This window comes from Odontesthes bonariensis, chromosome 7 (assembly GCF_027942865.1).
Source record: "Odontesthes bonariensis isolate fOdoBon6 chromosome 7, fOdoBon6.hap1, whole genome shotgun sequence".
In the NCBI taxonomy this organism is placed as follows: Eukaryota; Metazoa; Chordata; class Actinopteri; order Atheriniformes; family Atherinopsidae; genus Odontesthes; species Odontesthes bonariensis.
The window spans coordinates 8,413,996-8,433,868 of NC_134512.1; the positions used below are offsets into that span (position 1 = coordinate 8,413,996).

At 40.3% G+C, this 19,873-nt stretch overlaps 1 protein-coding gene across 2 annotated transcripts in view; it reads right to left on the reverse strand.

The window, feature by feature from the left end:
• Positions 1 to 19,458, reverse strand: part of elmo3 (engulfment and cell motility 3) — a 28,901-nt gene extending 9,443 nt beyond the window's left edge. Inside the window, exons 1-15 of one of the 2 annotated variants that reach the window (XR_012769999.1) lie at positions 19,165 to 19,458; positions 11,996 to 12,104; positions 7,908 to 7,948; positions 6,979 to 7,051; positions 5,702 to 5,752; positions 3,773 to 3,942; positions 3,498 to 3,597; positions 3,236 to 3,387; positions 2,655 to 2,733; positions 1,589 to 1,639; positions 1,345 to 1,467; positions 775 to 897; positions 580 to 684; positions 269 to 377; positions 42 to 178 (exon numbers count right to left, since the gene is read on the reverse strand). Coding sequence is in view for 1 of the 2 variants with exons in the window: in XM_075469351.1 (XP_075325466.1) it covers positions 42 to 178; positions 269 to 377; positions 580 to 684; positions 775 to 897; positions 1,345 to 1,467; positions 1,589 to 1,639; positions 2,655 to 2,733; positions 3,236 to 3,387; positions 3,498 to 3,597; positions 3,773 to 3,942; positions 5,702 to 5,752; positions 6,979 to 7,051; positions 7,908 to 7,948; positions 11,996 to 12,073 (1,392 nt within the window). In the remaining variant the exon portion in view is untranslated. The remainder of the gene's footprint in view (positions 1 to 41; positions 179 to 268; positions 378 to 579; positions 685 to 774; positions 898 to 1,344; positions 1,468 to 1,588; positions 1,640 to 2,654; positions 2,734 to 3,235; positions 3,388 to 3,497; positions 3,598 to 3,772; positions 3,943 to 5,701; positions 5,753 to 6,978; positions 7,052 to 7,907; positions 7,949 to 11,995; positions 12,105 to 19,164) is intronic. The other variant, XM_075469351.1, reaches the window with a different exon arrangement.
• Positions 19,459 to 19,873: the final 415 nt, after the last annotated feature.

Consider the following 19,873-nt stretch of genomic DNA (forward strand, 5'->3'; position numbering starts at 1 on the left):
CTGTGTTCCTAACTGAACCGACAGGACATGCTATATACTACCTTGTCAAAGTCCTCCTGCGTGGCTCTCATCTCCTTCCAGGTCTTGTTGAGAAGCTGAATACAAACACAGAAAAGCTCCTCCATCAGCCGATCCTGACTGAAGAAGATGGGGTGGTAGTTGGATCCAGTCTCAGAGGCTGTTAAAAATGAAGGATTTTCATATTTAGAGTTGATTTGACCAGAAGAAACATAGAAAGTGGGCAGCAGCAGGATTGAGATGAACTTACGTGGCTCTCCGATGCGAAGGATTTCACACAGGATGAGCGTGAGCTGAATGCTGCTCCTGGCAAATGGACACTCATGTTTGTCCTCTCTGCTGCTGTTCTCCAGGACAAACTGTAATAAATCACAAATGGAGGCTTGAGACGAAAAACCTTACATTTGTAATGCACTAGCATGATGGTAAAACAAATAATTATAAAAACGTTAAGGAAAACAATGATTTAAGAAAGAAGACTTTGACTGTGTCTAGAGAAACGTCTTTTTAAACACTGGAGTCTTTAAATTGCTGAGACGACAACAGATAAATAATGCTCACCCTGCTGTAGGCGTCAGGATAGCGGGTGGCAAAATAATGCATAGTGTCCAAAGCTAAAAGACCAGGGGGCGTTCGCTCCAAGTCCTGACCGGGATTACTGTTGTTCTGAAAGAAAATGATCAAATGAAGAACTCAGTGGTGAGTCAAGAAGTCCACAGTGAACATCCAGGCAAAGTTTCAGAAGAGGATTCTTACAGAAAAGCCCAATTTCTTGAACTCTTTGGCGCAGAGTGAGCGTCGTCTCTCGTGACTCAGGCTGTTCTCACTTTCTGTCTCAAAAGCCGCCTGCCGCAATTCGTGAAGCATGTCTCTCTGGTCCTGAAGCAGCGGAGGAAAGGGAGAAATTAATGGAGCAGGGACGCTTAAATGGTTCAAATTGTCAGTTGGCAATGGATATTCTACATTTCTGTCACTGTCTGCAATCTGTAGTGACTGTGGGCCAAAAAGAATCTGATTAACCTTTGCTGCAAATCAAAATCTGGAATTAAAGGAAATTACTGACCAACAACCGTGAAAACTGTAGAAAATATGAAGAAATCTAACTGATTGGGGCACCCTAAGCTCAGCTGGTTGAGCAGGCGTCCCATGCACAGAGGCTGTAGTTCCTAAACCCAGCTGGCCCAGATTCGAGTCCTGGCCTGGGGCCCCGTGTTGCATGTCTTCCCCCACACTCTCTGCCCCCTCTCCTGTCTACCCACTATCAAGGAACTAGGAAGTTAAATCTGTTCGTTTTCTAGCTCAGATGCTTTCTGTGTTACAGCTTACCTGCGTGTAGCAGTCCAGAGCTGTCCTCATGCGAGGCTCCAGGTGATTCAAGGTAACTGACTGTAGGACATAGAGGTAGTGGGCCATTTCGTCTAGGACCGAACCAGAACTATGGATGATGTTCTGCAAAAAAAACATTTTTTTTTAATAGGCCTGAATGTTTCATTTCTTCTTCATCGTGTCTTCTTTTGTGATGCTGTTCTTGAAAACTCTCTAAAAAAAAGTGAATAAGAGTAAAACTCACCTTATAAATGTACTGACGGAGATTATTCTTATTCAGAAATGCAAACATTTCCTGGGAAACAGAAGCCAAAAAACAAGAAAACAGATGTTTAAGTTGAGCACAGAGACACATTTCTAACATGGGGTGGCGATAGAGTGTCAGTGACTAAATAAGAGGCGGAACAATGGATAGAGTGAGGGACTTTGACCTCTACATGGTACATGCATCTCTGACTCAATTGCTTTTGCTCACCACGAATTTGCTGAAAAGAAGGGTGGATTTGTTGACCCATTGTAAAATCGAGCAAGTGTATGTATATGTGACAGATACAAAGAGAGCCAGAGAGAAAGGAGATGGTGAAATGAATGAAGGAACTGTTTCTGTACAACGACAGAGGAGCAGGAAGAGAACAGAGGCGCAGAAAGCCTCAACTGTCAGGAAGAAAACCCTAGACAGCCAGACAGAAAGAGAGAGATGGATGCTTTCCAAATGTCTGGGAGAAGTGGTGCCTGCAGGTGCTGACTTTGCAAATAATCAAATAATAAACCTCATCGACAGATATAGGGATACTTCTCACTGTTCCTTCCTCGCTGCTTCTTACTCATTTCTGTTGCTTTTAAATTTGTCCAAAATCAACACAAAACACTCATCAAGGAGCTCATCCATTACCCAAACACCATTCTGTAATATTTCCAGCTGTGTGAAAGCATCCTCTTCTGTTAAGTACACGTGTGATAGAAAATGCAAGGAATGCCCAAACTAAATTGTCTGCATATTTTCCGGAAAATCTCCAGATTTCCTGTAAAATGTCAACAGAAGATTAAGCTCAACCTCTGTTAGTTGGTTAAGTCAGTTCTGGCCTTGCTCCTTTCTTTTTGTTGAAGGAGGAAACGCACAGAAAAAACACAACTTTTTTAGGATGACATAAGCTGAATTAAAGTATGCGCGTGCAGGAGCCCTTATCTGGAAGTAAGAAGTTCAGGAACTAAACACCTGCTTGTCTGCATGCTTGGAAGCGGTGATCAGTAGAAGTAGAGGATGTGGATGTGAGGTGTATAAGAACATAAGAAACAGACTGAAGCTGCACCTGTCTGTCTGCAACTCCGGCTGTTTGTAGTAAGGCCATAAGAAGGGCCATGGCTTTGGTTTGTATCTGCTGATTGGTCCTGAAAAAAAGTTCAAGAGAAAAGAGGGAAGTATGAGAAAAAACTCCAGAGATAACTACACATCATAACTGTAAAATCTAATGAAAGACCATCTAAAAACTTCCTGTGACAGAGTCGACACTGCTTCTTATCACCTTGCAATCTCACAACAACACAGAGGTGCCACTTTCACTTTAGTTTATCAGATTATAAACATAAGTAATCATTTTCTATCCGTCTTCATCCTCTGTCACAGAGAGACGGAAGGATCTGCTAGCTCTGGATGGAGAAATTCAACAGATTTTCTGCTAAATCAGATGCGGTCATGGTCTCAGATGTTCTTAATGAGAGCCTCCTTATTGTATTATATCATATAAAGCAAGAAAAATAACTTGTTACAGTGAAAGATGCCACAGAACTTTAAGAGAAAAATAACCATGTCAGAGAAAATGCGACCGCACACATTTTGAATATTAAATTAATTCAGATCCAGACTGAGATGACACTAGATTTATTTACTTACACCTGCAGGTGAGCAATGAGCCTCTCCATGGTGACTTCCTGTTTGACCTTTGGAAAAAGGTTGTGGCTGCTCTGCACCATGCTCTCCAGGATGTCCAGGGACACCTGTTGAATTGATGCATCGGTTGCCTTGGCGTTGACGAAGCTGGCGATCTGAGTGGAGAGAAAGAAGGAAGACAGAAAAGGAGGTAGGAATCGTAAGAGAGAATGCAGCTACAGTCACTTGACATTGAAAAAGTCTTAGAAGGTGGCAGATAAAGAACCTTCTTGATAAAGACATCAGAGAGGTTCTCCCATGACACTATCCCGTGCTCCATCAGTTCCATGAAACCAGTCAGAGTGTGCGTCATGATCACGTTACTCCTGAACGATGAGGACACACAAACAGATAAATTCACAAGTAGTATCACTTCTTAAAGGCACAAACATTCCTAAAAAGCAGCATGTGCTCCCATGTATTCTCTATACAGCTTCTGATTTGCCAGATATGCAGATATATGTGCAGGAACCTCTCAGCACCAGTTATATCCGTACTTACTCGTTCGACTTCTCCACTATTTTGACCAATAAGAGGTGCCCGTCTCGGCTGATGAATTCCTGAGCAAAGGTCACATCTGTGGAAACACCCGCTAGTTCCTTCAGCGAATCACAGCGCACGCCTGAGTCCGAGCTCTGGATACCTTTGTACAAGTCTTCTGCACAGCGACCCTGAGTGACACGCATACATACGCTCACTTACAGTACAGAAAAACGTTCATCTTATCCACAACTCCCTTAAAGTGTGTTATTTGCAATTGCAAATATGGATCAGGGTTAACTCACCGCAAAGCTTCACAGAAACTTTGAATTTTCTTTACAAATAAACACAACCTCCAATATTTTTACATTATCAACCCAGTACCATGATGCACAAAACCCCCCAAAAAACAGGCAATCTATTCATTGAAGAAAAGCGTGTGATCTGCTTTTCTATCTGGTGTGACCCTTAAAGGTGGGGTCTGTGAGGTTTTCTGGAGCATTTTTTATCATATCGTCTGAAAACCTCCTCACGACCCCATTGCACCCACTAAAATAGAATGTTTGGAAAAAAAACGAAATCTTTTAGTCCATTGTAGAGGGTGTAGCAAGAGGAAATGTCTGACCAATAGAAGTAATGATGATAGTTACTTCTATTGGATTCTGACACGCCAATCAACCGTCAGCCCCCCTCCCCCCTGCGCGTTCACAGACTCGTGACTCGTTCATGTGTTTTGAAGGCGTGGTTTCGAGGGGTGGGCTGAAGGGAGAGGCAAGGTTGTGTATTTTCAAAAATATAGCTTGCAGGAACCGTTTTTCCAAGAGCTCAGACCCCACCTTTAAGTATCAATAACTGCTAAGAATGTTTCCATCACTTGTTCATCTGTCCTGCACAGCAGCTTAGGAGGATTTCCTTTCCCTCATCCAGAGGAGCTGGAGATGTTATCTTGCTGCCAGACTCATTCAATACGGTTACACGCACAGTTTAGTTGAGCTACGATTACAGCTCAATTCAGCCATATAACTGGAACACCGTCCTTGTCCCACATGCACTAAAGCGGAAAAATGTTCAAGACATTCCCCTTCTTCTAACTGTCTCTGTGGGAAATCATCGTACATGCAAGTATCACTAAATTAACTGCACAGATGTTGTCTTTAAGTCAGTTGAATGTTGATTTTGTCGGATGACTCTAAGGTTATATAATCAGGATTTTATTAGAGCAGAGTGTCGGTCTGGAAATATTTCAAGTTTTAAGTTGATGGGCAGTCTTAACGGGCTGCTTTTTTTAAAATAACAATCTCTGCCACACTTAGCCATCTGACTAAAGAAATAGAAAATATGTGTATGAGAGCAGGTTTATTGGAAATTATCCTGCAACAATATACTCAGACTTTACTATTTTTTCAAAAAGAAGTCCAGTTGAACGTATACATGCATCTTGATGTGTTAGTCTGGTTTTGAGAGCTTCAGTTTTGGTCAAACTAACATGTTTGCATACATATTAAAATTCTAGTTTTGGTCAAACTAACACAATATTTTGTTTTGTTCTAGTATCATGCAATCATGCAGTGGCTTTCTCCTTGAAGCCTCGCCATTGTTCTCCTCATGGTGGACTCGTGAACATTCACCTTAACCAACGTAAAAGCACCCTTTAGTCAAGTTACCCTGAGTTCGTTTTTGTCCCAGCTGCTAATCCTACTGGTTCACACATCATTCTTTATTAGATTCTTGCACTTGCACTTCATTAAGGACTTAAGAGAATCCGATTTCAGGTCATACTTATGCAGAGACATATCAAATTCTACAGGATTATGGCACCGCTGTGGTCTCTGTGTTCTGCTGTATGCGGAATACAAATAAAATACTGATATTAGAATAAAAACTAAAGACAGCAAGAATGTGAGAAGGGGGAGGTGAGAAACAAAAGTGGCCAGTTGGTTCTAGACTCACCGGTGCCTTGGTCAGACGCAGAATGCAGCCATTCTTAATATCCAGACGGTTCTACAACAAACACACACACACAAAGAGGAAAGAGAATTTAAAACAAAACATAACTTCAGCCTGAACTACTTTAATACCAAATTACCACAATACCGCAAGGCAGACAAGGTATATATGCACAGTATAGATTCAACAGCGAGGATACACTGACGAATACAGTCCCCTTGAAACGAATAAGACCTAACTAATAATTGCAAATTGTCAAGAAAAGAGATTAACAACAGAGTTATATGACAGATTTTTAATTGTAAAGCAATACAGTACTCAACTCTATCTTTGAGGGGAAAATGACTTCAGCTAGAAAGTTCAGGAGGCAAAGTCAGCTCTACACCTTCTGACCAAGACTTATTTTGTTTCAAAAAGAGTTTGTTTTGCACCCAGCTTATACGCTTATACGCTATAAGCAACTAAAAGTGTGTGAGTGTGTGTGCAAGAAAATATTCAGGTCTATCAAATTAAAAGGTGGCAACATTTCAAAGGTTACTGAACAGAATTTCTTTGTGGTGCAGTTTAAAAGACAGATTTCTGAACTCGCTGCTGTTGAAAGCAGGAAATACTAAGAATCATTATTTCACTCCAAAATGAAGGCAAATGTTCCACAGACTCATCAAAAAACTGCTCTTAAACTGAAACATCTGTGTTAAACAACAAACTCACTTCAAAGCCTGAAAGTTAATGTCTTTCCAGTAACTACAAGACAGGCTACAAGTAAAAGCCTCCTGTGTCTTTCACACTCCAAAAGCAGCACGATAATGAACGTTTCACTAAACTGTATCACATTAAAAAAAAAAAAAAAAGCAACTCTTGCTGCATTTCTCTCATGGCTCTGTAATGACTTCCACAGTCGAGTATGTAGCTCAGAGAGGGGGGAGGGCTTCTAGCGGCAACCTTCTTAAAAGGTCTCCTGTCACAAAGAAGTTGAGTAAAGCTCCAGCTGCTTCTTTGTCTCCTGGTCTGTCACTTTGTCTCAGTCATTTTTGACAGCATGAGTAACACTGTGTGACCTACTTTCATCTACTTTTGGACTCATGGGAAACAGGAAGACAAAGAGCTGACAGAGAAGTGATCAACTGATGCCCTGCTGTCTTAAATATCATCCTAAAGATCTCAAAAATATCTGCAGAATCGACTCAGATCTGTTTGCTAAAAGTCTTCACGATGTTCTCAACATCGATTCAGAGGTACATAAAAATATTCATATTGATTTGTGTGCAGGTGGTACTGACCGATTCAGTGATGTACATCTGCACTCCATCCGCATACTGCAGGGCGTAGTTCTCGGGACCTGCCAGATTCCAGCTAAACACACACAAAAGTACAAAAGAAACATCACATCAACAAATATAATTGACCAATATCTAGGGGTGGGAATCTTTGGGCACCTCACGATTCGATTACGATTCAGGGGCTACAATTCGATTATAAAACGATTATTGATGGGTCTTTAATTTATGTATATCGATGCACTTTTTCACAACATTTCTTTTTGTCTCACTGAACAAGCATTCATAACTTGCAATTTTGAAAAACAGTGCATTTGTAATAAGAAACAAGAGTTGCATTAATTTCCATTATATTTTTATTTAACTAATGGAAATGCGTGCAAACTGGAAAGTTACGTCGGGTGGAATCGAGCTAACCACTAATCCCACCAGATGCTTCTGCGCTCCAGCACGGCAGCGGAGCTGATACGTTTCAATTCTAATCAATGACTGTGTTTCCACCGGCTCCGTCACAGCTGCGGCGCTCCGGAGCCTCCGCAGCACATATAGAGCTTCTATTTTTGCCAGACGCCGGAGCACAACGCAGCCATAAACATATATGTCTACGAAGCTATGAACGCAGCAGCACAGAGCAGATGTGATGCCTAAGTGTTTCCACACGTCTGCTTTTCAATCAGAAGGAGTTGTTCGGATCTCAGCCATGTTTGTTTTCCTCTGTGGGTGCGCTCTCCATAGTGTTCCAGAGATGACGCGTACCGCACTTCTTAGTTTCACATTTTAGAAGCATCCGTATTACTTTATTTAGATAATCGAAATTTGGACGTTTGTGAATCGATTCAGAATCGTCCACGTCCGAATAGCGATGCATCTAAGAATCGGAAATTTCCCAAATATTAACCAGATTCAGGAAGTTAAACAAATCTTCAACTTACCCATCACACACCTCCTTTATAACAGCAGACAGAGGCTTTTTCTGCACAGAGACACAACAAAAACAATCTATTCAGATACACACACAAGAAAATACCCCGTCACAATATGAAAACACACACCTGCTGCATTCATGTGGGCCGTAACAACGACACTCTACTATTGGAGTATTTCCTCTGTCAGGGTGCTGAGCTCGTGCTTCAGTAATGACATGCTCTTATGGGATCTTGGTACCACAGCTATTCCCGCTGGCTGCAAACCTTGAGAGGAAACCCTTTAGCTCCCCAACACTTTCTGAACAACATTACCCTCGGTGCCAAGATCCCATTCTGCATGTAAATAAAAGCCAGACTGCTTCCATGTCTGACTCTCAGCTATCCTGCTATTAGCGGTCAACCCTGCGGTTACACAGCCAAAATGTGTTCAGGTTCTGTGGTCGACCAAGTGGATGGTCTGTTATTAGTGGCAGCCAAGAGGGTCAACCAATCAGATGTGTCTGGTGGAAATGTTTGGGCCAATGGGAGACTTTTTCAACCTAACAGAATTGGTTGTGATCTAAAATAAACCCATTTTAAGTAAAGAACGGGGCTTTTATTATTGCTTTTTATTCTAAGGCAACCGTCTTGAATCTTAAAATGTGGCGATTCACTTAAGATCAACACAAATGCTGGTTAATGTACCAGAATAGAACAAAAGAAAGAGTGAAACTCTGTGTTTTCACTTCACTTTTCAAATGTCCAATCCATTATCTGGATGTTCAAACACTGAAGTTAATAACAGTATGTGACTGTGGTACTAACACAGACACACCCCTCTTTCTCTGTCTGTCATACTGTTTAAGTTCAAACTCATGTTGCATCTTGCAAAAGGAAGTACTACTTCCTCAAAGTTTCTGGGAAACACATGGAAAACTTCCCCACAATCACATTTGGTTAAAGATGAATTGAACTAGTGGGATAGTATTAAATCTCTTTAAATTAGGACTATGACCATGTGCAAAGAGTATGAAAAAAAAGCCCTTAAATTTTTACATGGATCCCTTTATTTCTGTTTCTTTCCAACATTTTGCATTTGTGCTTCAGTATTTCATTTTGCAAACGAGGGCTGATTGTTGTCTAAAACCAAACATACAGAAGAAAATGCCTTGCAATTAAAGTTCTAACATAAAAATAAAAGTTCCAGTTCTTACTTATTGATTTAATGTAGAACACTATGTCTTGGTCCATATATGGTTAATAATCTTAACAGTGTCTATTGGGATAGAGTGGAAAAATGAAATATCAAAAAGCCTGTTTGTTTGTCTATCAACTAGCGACAGAAGTTCGTCTTTGTTTTACTATTTTTATACTTTTACTATTTTTATTCTCTTGTATTTTATTTAGATATCTTTTTATATTTTTTTGTGTATACAAAGCCAAGAGCTCCTGAACTAAATTTCATTATGCCTGCATAGTGACAATAAAGATTCTTGATTCTTTGTTAGCACATAACCAGTTACATTGTTGAGCAATTTTGAAAAGTCTCATGCAGTAGAAGCTGTACCAAACCACATTGGTAAGGAGGTGGAGACTGACACCTTCTGAAGGCACACATCACCCAAAAACCTCAAAACATTTAAGTTTTGAGTGTAATGATGACAGTTATAGCACCATCTGAAACTAAAACAAGAATTAACTTTCTTCTTGAGTCACAGACACATAAATGTGTCCAATCATAAACTGGAACCTAAGACCCGATCCAATCCTTTATTGTGTGATTAACTTGGTCATTTCTTAGCTTTTCACATGGAAATAGCATGCCTCATATTAATAGATGAAACTACATGTGCAACACATACAAGATGCAACATGTGTGCTTGCCTAAAAAGGTCAAAGGTCACTGGCCTTAAACCAATCACTAATCTGCAGCTACTATTGCTCAGTTTACTGCACTGAATAGATATAGTGTTAATGAATATCAACTCAGACTGGCAGAGCTGCACTTAGAGAAAACTTTTGGTTTTAGTATCGTGGATTGTGCAGCAGTGCACGTGTTCAACAAACAGCTAAATATTTGTACATCCTAACGAAAAAGCTCACGCACAAAACAAAGCCGCCTCTTCTGTTATGAACAGCTTCTTGAACTTGTATTTATATCATTCAGCCATGCAAGCAAAAAGTGTGTAAAACTATCAGGGTTTTCCATCAATGCTGTTCTCATTGTTTGTGTGCATTTTAAGTTTTCATTTTAGAAAGCTGATGGAGATTTGTTCAAGTTTGCACAATAGTTGTGGTGCAGTACGGGAGATGGAAGCCGTTAACGCAGATCAGTTCTGATCTACCAGTACCAGTTATAGACACATGTTACAAGGCTGATCACACGAGTGATCTTTCGTTTCTGCCTTCTGTTTCTAACATTCTAAAAATAAAAAATGAGTTCTATTTCTTTACATCACAAGCCATGCCTCGAGCGCTTGAATTGCCCCTGAAAAGCCCCTGAGCTACTAAACATTTAACCTGGCAGCCCCCACCAGTCATGGGATTGGGAGTATTACAAATGAACATATAATTAAGTTAAAGGCTGTTGATCCCGACTAGAATCTTTGCGACCTTCCAATAAATCTGTGGACCCAGGGCATTAACATCTGGTCAGATTCCTGATGTTTATATGTACCTTATTTCTACACCAGGTAAATTCACAAAGTAAAGCCTTTAAACATATAAAAGTCACGATGTCTGGTTGTACTTCGAAGACGGATTTGTCAACAGAATAGAAATAAGGTTAAATTAAGACCAGAGTTGACATTCTGGTTGTATATGGACAGGTTTCCTAAACAGTTTTTATCTGTTTATGTGAGCGTAGCTGTGAGACAGACCCCCTCCATTTATAAAACAGGCAAAACTATTGATTTTTGTACCAGGGGATCAGGATTACAAAGGCAGAGTGATTTAACCATCCATCAAAACATCAATTATAAACTTCCTTTTCAATGTTTTGAGCAAGCTTTAAACTTTAAGTCTGTTTCTTTATGAATGTAATTCGCTAAATAGACCCGTCATTGTTCCTCTAAGGCTGTCCCTACTAGATAACATCTGACAGACATCCCAAATGCAGACCAAAAGGAACGTTGTTGCACATGTTTTTTCCATCAACTGCAGAGACATTGCATGGCCATGTTTACAGTCATTGTCACACGGACTATGAATCGAGATGCTTATATAAGCATTGCTTGTCATATTGCACGATACAGATTTTTACTCAGAAATCTGACATGCTGGAAATCAAAATGTCAGAAATCAGTTTGGCTTTCTTTCGTTTACTTTTCAGAATTTCGTAAATAGAAAACTCCGACCTTGTTCTGAATGTGTTGGCACAGTCGACTGCAAAACAACATTTCACCATTTCACACGCAAACAATCGGCAGCGACTGAACCAACTGTGAGTGTAACCATGGTCACCACAGCCACATGTCTGATGACATCATGTACGTGTTTAAGACGACATATACTCCATTAGATCAATACTTCTTTTGTAGCTGAGGACACAACGTAGCCTAGTTCATTCACTCAAAGTTAGTTCATCGAAACTAGAGGAGGCATTCATATTTCAGAGCTGTGCTTCATCAGTGGATGAAAACCCAGCTGCTGCCAGATGCACAAAACTTCTTGTATTCTGTGGAGTTTGGTTAAAACTTTTCCTTGTGTTGTGGGCTCCCGTCCTGCTGCTGCAGGTTTTTGTGCCACCAGCCACAGGGTTGTTCTAACACCACAGAACAACAGATGTAACATTCATCCACCCATGACACTGTCCGTGACTCTCATAGCAGCTCTTAAAGGTTAGTGCTGAGGTCAGCAAGTCGAGCTGAGTCAAGCAACTCAAGCAGCATAGTCATCAAAGGGCAACATATTCCCATCGTGGTCCACTGTCAGAGCATGCAGCAGCTAAATGGGGCAAAGTCTGAGCAGGAGAGAATCTCTGTATTAAACAAGACTGGATGGTATCATTTCAGAGTGAATAGTTGCCTAATTCATCCATATTTTATTGGCATTTAGAGGTAAAAACAAGCATATATAGACATTTTTGTGTTTTCACACAGATAAGCATATAGTACCTGGTCCAGTTGTATGAGCTGGGGGTAGGCCCCAGGCATCTGGATGGCTATCTTCACTATGTCCTTCTGCTGTGGCATGTTGGCCCCTCTTGACTCCACCTCTCACAAGCTGTGGATAGAAAAAAGCATGAAAGCAGCAAACATAAGCTCCATAGGGATAAAAAAATAAAAATAAAAATAAAAACTCCTTCTGTCCTTTTTCCATAGATTATAAAAACAAAACAATGTGAGCAAATTGTGCTGGAGCAGCATATGGTGGCTACCATCGTACATTTCAGCACTTCTATTGCAGCTGCGCCACAAACCTGAGCACTAAACTTGTGGTAAACATTTAATATTTCCCCCCCCAAAAAAAAAAACGCTCTGGTTTTGAGCTTGGTTTATTTAGTTTACCTTATCAGTTTAGTGCCGTCGGGTTTTACAACACAAATGTGGGCTGAGCAGATGCCTCAAATTGAATGTTTCGGTCATTGGAAAACACGATAGAGTGAAAGCTAACCAACCCGAGAGCAGCAACTCTGCACAGTGAACTGACAGCCCAGTCATCTCCTGCATGACTTACAGCCATCGATCCAGCTTTCGCTTTCAATATGAAGCTGTTAAACACTGTGTTCCTCTTTTACTGTGTATTTCTGCTGCACCGAGTAAAGCTGAGAAGAGTCTACGGGCAGCATGAGTTGTTCACTCTCCCTTCTCACATGTACACACTTACTCAGACAGCATTCCCAGAGGATACAGAAGAAGCTGTTGTGCCTCCAACCCTTCCCCCTTCCTTCTCTGCGTCTCCCTCCTTTTCAGCACATGGAAACAATACAACTGGATCTAAACTGTTCATTCTTCATCCTACATTCAGGAGTTTGTGATGAAAGAGGTCGAGTTTGGTGCCTGCTTGTGTTTGGTGTGATTAATAACTCCCACACCGTGCTTGATCTCTTGGAGAGTTCACATACTATCACTTCCAGTTTCATAAGGAAAGCTCTCAGTTTATAGCTGGCTCCAAAGCATTACTCCTACTACTGTCATAACAGCCACGCACATTTGCTCCCTTCTCATTCTTCATGATCCTTATTCCACTACAAGAACAATTCATGATCATGATCAATGTAAACAGGTAAACTTCTGTTTAGTTTTTAGAGGATTTACATGGATTAGATGGTCAAGTTGTTGACAGCACTATAGTTTCAATGCGTACAGCACTGGACAATGTTGCCCCTCTGAAAAGGAAGGTAATCAGTCAGAAGAGGTTGGGTCCTTGGTATAATTCACAGCTGCGTGCTTTAAAGCAGACTGCAAGAAAGCTGGAGAGACAGTGGCGTTCCTCTAATTTAGAAGAGTCTCAGTTAGTCTGGAAAGATAGTTTAACAATGTATAAGAAAGCCCTTCGTAAAGCTAGAACTGCTTATTATTCATCATTGATAGAAGAGAATAAGAATAATCCCAGGTTTCTTTTCAGCACTGTAGCCAGTCTGACTAAGAGTCCGAGCTCTGCTGAGCCAGTTATTCCTTTAACTCTCAGCAGTGATGATTTCATGAGCTTCTTTATTAATAAAATTGTTTCTATCAGAGAGAAGATTGATGGAGTCCTTCCCACTATTATTAGTGATGTATCATCAAGTACAGCAGCTTTAGAAGTATCTTTAGAACCTGATTTGTATTTAGACGGCTTCTGCCCAGTTGATCTCTCTGAACTAACAACAGCAATAGTCTCTTCTAACCCATCAACTTGTGTTTTAGACCCAATCCCAACCAGACTGTTCAAGGAGGTTTTCCCATTAATTGACACTTCCATATTGGATTTGATCAATCTGTCTTTGTTGACAGGATATGTACCTCAGACTTTTAAGGTTGCTGTAATTAAACCTTTACTTAAAAAACCTACTCTTGATTCAGAAGTGTTGGCTCATTATAGACCTATATCCAATCTCCCTTTTATGTCTAAAGTTCTTGAAAAAATAGTTGCAGCTCAGCTTTGTGATCACTTACACAGAAATAATCTGTTTGAAGAGTTTCAGTCAGGATTCAGAGTGCATCATAGCACAGAAACTGCACTGCTGAAAGTTACCAATGATCTCCTCTTAGCCTCTGATAGCGGACTTGTGTCTGTGCTTGTCCTGTTGGATCTCAGTGCTGCATTTGATACGGTCGATCACAGTATCTTATTACACAGACTTGAACATGTTATTGGGATTAAAGGAACTGCATTAGGCTGGTTTAAATCATTTATCTGATAGATTTCAGTTTGTTCTTGTAAATGAAGAATCTTCCTCACACACCAGAGTAAGTCATGGAGTTCCCCAGGGTTCTGTGCTTGGACCGATTCTTTTCACTTTATACATGCTTCCATTAGGTAACATTATTAGACAGCATGGCATAAATTTCCATTGCTATGCTGATGATACTCAGCTGTACTTATCTATAAAACCAGATGAACCCAATAGGTTGGTCAGACTACAAGCATGTCTTAAAGACATAAAGACCTGGATGACTCAGAACTGTCTGCTGCTAAATTCAGACAAAACTGAAGTCGTTATCTTTGGACCTGAGCGTTTCAGGGAGAAATTGTCTAGCTATATAGTTACTCTAGATGGTATTTCCTTGGCTTCTATAAAACAGGTTTCTAGGACTGCTTTCTTTCATCTTCGTAATATTGTTAAAATCAGGAACATCTTGTCTCAGAGTGATGCAGAAAAACTAGTCCATGCATTTGTTACTTCAAGATTGGACTACTGTAATTCTTTATTATTGGGCTGTCCCACATATTCTCTGAAAAGCCTTCAGTTGATCCAAAATGCTGCAGCCAGAGTTTTGACGAGAACTAACAGGAGAGATCATATTTCTCCAGTTTTAGCTTCTCTTCATTGGCTCCCTGTTAAATTCAGAATAGAATTTAAGATTCTTCTCCTTACATATAAAGCTCTTAATGACCGAGCTCCATCATATCTTAAAGATCTCATTGTAAGATATTTTCCTAACAGAGCACTTCGTTCCCAAACTGCAGGTTTACTTGAGGTTCCCAGAGTTTCTAAAAGTAGAATGGGAGGCAGAGCCTTCAGTTATCAGGCCCCTCTATTGTGGAATAAGCTGCCAGTAAATGTCCGGGAAGCAGACACCCTTTCCACTTTTAAGACCAGGCTTAAAACTTTCCTTTTTGATAAAGCTTATAGTTAGGGATGGCTCAGGTGATCCTGAAACATCCCATAGTTAAGCTGCTATAGGCCTAGACTGCTGGGGGAGCTCATCTGTCACACCTTTCCTCACTTTACTCTCTTTATGTATATGTGATATTATTGTGGTCATTAACTCGTGTTTCCCTGTTCCAACAGATATCCTTTGAATGGTGTTACAGTGCTGCCGCCGCCGCTGCGGCCCTCCCCCCCTCCCCCCCTTTCTGTCTTCTCAAACCCCAGCTGGTCGAGGCGGATGGCAACCCTTCCTGAGTCTGGTTCTGCCAGAGGTTTCTTCCTGTTAAAAGGGAGTTTTTTCTCTCCACAGTCGCCTCAGGCACGCTCAGGCCGGGAGATTGGACCGAAAAACAAAAAGTTTTCAGTGCAGTCTGTTGGTTTTCTTAGCTAGGAAATTGTTTTTGAATTGGCTCTATATGAACGAATTGGATTATTTTATGAATTATGATTATTATTAATTAATTGAATTCCAATTGGCTTGAATTGGACTTACTATCTAAGTGCCTTGAGATGACATTTGTTGTATTTGGCGCTATATAAATAAAAATGAATTGAATTGAAAAGTAAGCCCAGGGTACTGAAATCAGTCTGTAAGATCAACTTCCCTCTAACAAACAACAAAAGAGTTTACAGCACAAATCTTCAAGAGATTTGTAGGAATGTTGGTTTATTCGAGAAGCTTATGAGTCAGCTAAAATGAGGGGTAATGGCATGTCATGTCTTAGCAACTACAAGGACTATGTGGGTTTTAAGCTGTCTGAGCTGTATAGTGATAAATGAGAAACTGAGTCCGAGTGTCTGCTGGATGCCAAATTACTGCTTTAGCGGCCCAACAAAGACGGTTTTGTCAGAACAATTTATCACGGATATATTCCTATTATACACACGAGTGCCCGAGACAGATTAGCTTCAATATGGAAACAAATTACAAGTCTGTGTGATGATTTTTTTTTGTTTTTATATTTTTGGATGTAAAACAATGGGATGATTCTCAAAAAAATAAAAAGGGGTTATTTTCATGCAAAAATATGTATTTTTACTGAACAGAAATGATTTGTTTAAAGGTTTAAATGAAAAAGAGGATGTTTTCAGTCACGGTGTGTTCATAGCTGCTTGGATGATGATAAAGTCTGCTGGTTGGCCACTTGTTTGTGATTCTTGACTCACAACAAATAAATCCTACTGAGGGTCAAAGAGAATTAAATGGATTATTCTATAAACTTTAAGCTTTTTTAAAACTGTGTTCCTCAAGGTTCCTCATCAAGTCAACTCTTTGGGTTCAGCTGTCACTATGCATCTTCATCATACATCATACGGTCTACTTTAAACACAATAACATTATTTTATTGATTTATTTTTTCAAAATATCATCAATACCATCAGTACCAGTGTACTTTTGCACCCCCAGCTCTGGGCTATGACATAAACTACTAATTTGTTCTTATAACATCTCTGGTACAGCCTCACAGAGCTGCCAGCATTAAACCAGCAACTCAACCTTAAGGGCTGAGCAAAGATCTCCGTACGCTCTCCGTTGGTTAATTTTGGTGCTGTTCACTTGGCTTCTTCGATACTTTTGGATTTTTGCCCTTTGTCCTCTTTTGAATCTGGTTAGTGTCGGCTCCTCCTGGCTGAAGGGTTATCTCCAGAGCCTATGCGTTATCAGCTTTTTGAAGGACTACACGTCTGTGTGTCTGCGTTGAAAAAATTACCAGGGACAGAGAGTGCTGCTGGCGGTAATAATACCTACGTCAAGATGTGAATCAATCTTTATTCTTGGTCCCCCTTTTTTTTTTTTTTTAAACACAGGACATAAAAACATAGTAACATCAGCTAATAACTGGCTATATGAAAGTGTTTACCCGCCTTAGTCGCGGGTCTATAATGGCCCTGGCTCGGCATTAGTGGGAACATGGCACTAATTTCAACTGAGAATGCTGCTGTTTCACGTTACTTATAAACTACTCCTGTAAGATACTCTATACACAAGGATTTTTCAGGTAAACATCATTTGATTTTACCGAGTTTCATCTGTGAGAGGATCCCAAGTTGACAGACTTTCTGGCAGCTCTTTTACTCAGCAGTAAAATGTATGACATAACAGGACAAGAGGGAAAAACATCTGAAGTAGCCAGATACGTTTGGGACAATGATTGTAGAATATGGTTTAATCCAGAAAGGCAACTAACAAGGTCAGACCAGCTAAAGCCGTGGGTTAAACATTAATTCAGTTCAAGAAGACTTCCTGTGCTTTGAGCTTACTCATCCCGGGTTCATCATGACCTGTCTGCACATGATTCAGGCCTTGAGTAACACTTGATGAAGCTCAGCTTGTGATTCCACTCCTCAAAACTAAGGACAAACTTAAGCTTGTGCTTTAAGTGCTGCTCATTTCCTTCTCTGCAAAGCAAAACAACCTCAGAAAATTATATTATTTATCTCTAATTTCCGGCAAGCGACATCACCAGGCGGTGCTGTGTTGGTGCTGTTGGGGAAGCTAAAAGCTCTCATAAAATAATAAAATGTCAAAAAAAGTTTCAGCTACTTAAAAAGGGATTTCACTTTTTTTCATTTAACCAGTTTCAACAGATAAAACAGTTGATCAGACAGACATGAAAGCCGTTTCCAGCAAAAGCAAAAAAAAAAAAAAAAAACACAGCAAAAGAGACAGCAGAGGTTATCATCTCAGCCTCTAAAGAGGTTAACCACACCACCAAAGTGTGTGCGTCAGTCAGTGTCTATACCTGTCTGTGCCTGTTTGCGATGTTCCCTGAATTAAGTAACCACACCTTCTGCATGTGCAAGTCTGCTTTCAAACGGAAGGGATTGTTTTAACATGCTACACTTAATGCAGTGCTTCAGGTTAACATAATAAAGCACTGCAGCAATAATTAACTCAGGTTAATGGAGCTCAACTACATTTGTTTATAATACACTTAACTATTGGTTTAAGGGGCCAAAACAATATGGAATACTGGGCTTACTGTCATCAGGTGTGAATATAAACAAGTGCACCGTATTCATTTGTCCGATAATCTATTTGAGATTTCAGAAGTTCAGGTATTTCCGTCTATTCTTATGCAAGACTTCAAATTATCAGGTTTGTTTCACCAACAAAACAAGACATTTCTCAGTATTTTATTGTCTTACAGACCATAAGGAGACTAATGGATAAGAAATCCTATCAAGTTTTTTCTTTTTATCACAGCATATCGTTTTATTATATGTATCACCACCAGACTGCTCACAAACAGGCTGTTAAAATGAGGAAGTTATGACAATTACCATACCTGAAAACTCATTTATGTAGGATTACATATCTGTCATGTGTGGTATCAATAGCTTCCCCGCGTAGGAGAGGAGCTGCAGATGACTAAAAACTTGAAAAGGAAATTATGTTAAATAAAAAGTGGAACACATTCAGCAGCAGCTGCTGCCTGTGGGCGCTTTGCTTCATTAGGCTTAAAACCACAAGCAAGCCCAGAGCTTTTGTTGGGCTGCAGATCCAATGTGTGTCTCAGACCTCCTGGACTGACAGACCCTTCCCCACTGTGTAAGAGTATAGCTCTGTGTGTGTGTGTGTGTGTGTGTGTGTGTATGTATGTATTTGTGGAGGGGGAGGCTCTCAGCTGCCTGAAATTCCTGACCTGACAGAAACGCACACACAATCAGAAATCTTGATTTTTTTCAAGAATTATAACACAGATCAAACTGGTGGAATTGAGTGGACAGCATCCAAACTGTGCACTGATGTTCTGCCTGTTCATTATTATTATTTACATCTTTCACAAATATAAACTTCACTGCTGCTGGTACAGGCATGTGCTGCTGTTGAAGTTTTCAACTAAACAAAGTTTTGGCATGCTCGCTTTAGTGAACAACAAAGTTTTTGGAGCAAACAAACGTGACAACAACAACTAAAGTAGGTGGTGAAAGAAATATTGGTCAGTTGCAGAGTTTTTTTTTTCCTGTCTGTATCTTACCTACCTGGTATGAAAATTAAAAAAAAAAAAAAAGACAAGTCGAGGGCTACTGTCCTGCAGGAACCGCCGCTGACGGAGCGAGAAACATTTGTAGTCGTTTTATTTCCCTTCAACAGGAGCGAAGTCCAGTCCGTGAAAGAGGTTTTTCTCATAAAAACATCCCAACTGTTTGGAAAACTGACAGAAAACTGCTCGCAGTGAGCTCTCAAGGATGATTTGTTGGCCAAAAAGTTCCGGGTTGGCCGAATCGTTAAGCTCAGTTTGTCCCACCGCCGAGTTTGTACAGATTTGTGCGTCCGTTCCTGAGTTTAGACGGCAGCTTCCGGCTTAGGTTTTTCCACAATAAAACCAAGGCGCAGTAAAGGCGCAACAACAAAAGTGCAATGACGCGACACACTCATTTAACTTCAGTGCATAATCATGCACGCATAGATGACTACACGAAGACTTCAATTTTAAGCTAAACAGCGTTTTTACTTAAAAAAAAAAAAAAAAAAGAGGAAATGTGTTCACTGCTGACACTGAAAAAAATCTTACACTTTTCTCCACCACTGTAAAAAGTTGTTAATCTATACAAAGTTCCAGGTCGTGCACCTTTGGTTACAGATGCCCCCTGCTGTCTTTTCTCCAACAGCACGTCTCTTATCAGCATTACATTTATAGGCTGGAAACAAGATATCGGTGTACTTTCTGCTCTGTGCAGATATATTCCC